The sequence below is a fragment of the Eimeria mitis genome, genomic scaffold (genome assembly GCF_000499745.2).
Source record: "Eimeria mitis Houghton genomic scaffold, Emh_scaff374, whole genome shotgun sequence".
Taxonomy (NCBI): domain Eukaryota; phylum Apicomplexa; class Conoidasida; order Eucoccidiorida; family Eimeriidae; genus Eimeria; species Eimeria mitis.
Window position 1 is genome coordinate 1,506 of NW_013572080.1, and position 944 is coordinate 2,449.

Here is a 944-nt window from a genome sequence, read left to right on the forward strand (position 1 = left end):
CAAGCCTGTTTTGCTTTAGCCGCGCTCTTGCTCTTTGTCTACTGGGGTGTGGTGTTGCAGCGCTGGAAGGCGTTTGTGCGACAGCACGCGCCATCACAGGCGACCTCACTGAACTAGGGACGCAACATAGCCGCAGCGAGAAAGGTGGTAGGGGACATCGCTTATAGCACCCCACTGAAAAGTGCAGGGGCGACGGGAGGCAAGCGATCGGTCAGCATGCGCATGATCTTTCCTCCGCGTCCTGAACATTTTTGACAGCCGTTAGGTTGTCAACAAGGTGCGAGTCGGCGTGAGCTCCCCGTACATCAGCCTGCAGCTTTTTGCGGTTAGCATGGCGCTTGTGGTTGGGGCAGTGTTTGTTGAGTGTGGCATGTCGCATGAATGTGATGGGTAGAGGCGTTGAGTGGTGAAGAAGTGATTGAAACATTGAGCACGGGTAAGCGTTCCTAAGGGGGTTGCTGGTTTGGAAGGGGCGAGAGCAGCGGCGCACCAGGGAAGGATGAGGATGCAACGGCTTTCAGGGATGGCGCATATGGGTATGGCCCTCCATGGCCGATCTGGCCGACCTGCAAAGTACGGCTCTTCGGGGGCAGGCCAATTGCTGTTACTGCATACGTTTTGCTTTTTGTGCCCCACGTGTTGTATTTGGTGAGCGTTTCCCAGACGTTTGACGTTTGACTTGTTTTTTTTTTCAGCACAAGCTTGCATCACGGGTGGCCGCTCGTGGAAGTGCCGAGGGGTCGCCGAGGAGTCGTGCAGTTTGTGTGCGCACGTCTACGACCTTGCTGTTCCGAACCCTGCTTTGGCGCTGCGATCACGAGTTGTTCTTGTCAGGGAGTATGCACATAGTTATCAGCTGGAGTTGCAGAGATTTGAACCGTCCGGTGGCTAGAACAGTGTGTGCCGAGCTTTGAGCATCCGGCCCAAATTCATTTGTTCGGCGC

General features: G+C 55.4%; 1 protein-coding gene across 1 annotated transcript in view; it reads left to right on the forward strand.

Annotated features, from left to right (window-relative positions):
* EMH_0010000 (uncharacterized protein) overlaps positions 1-944 on the forward strand; it is a gene marked incomplete at both ends in the record, with an annotated part of 3,240 nt that overhangs the window by 1,264 nt on the left and 1,032 nt on the right. Inside the window, 3 exons of the mRNA XM_013498824.1 lie at positions 61-147; positions 395-436; positions 696-764. Of these exons, the coding sequence (XP_013354278.1) occupies positions 61-147; positions 395-436; positions 696-764 (198 nt within the window). The remainder of the gene's footprint in view (positions 1-60; positions 148-394; positions 437-695; positions 765-944) is intronic.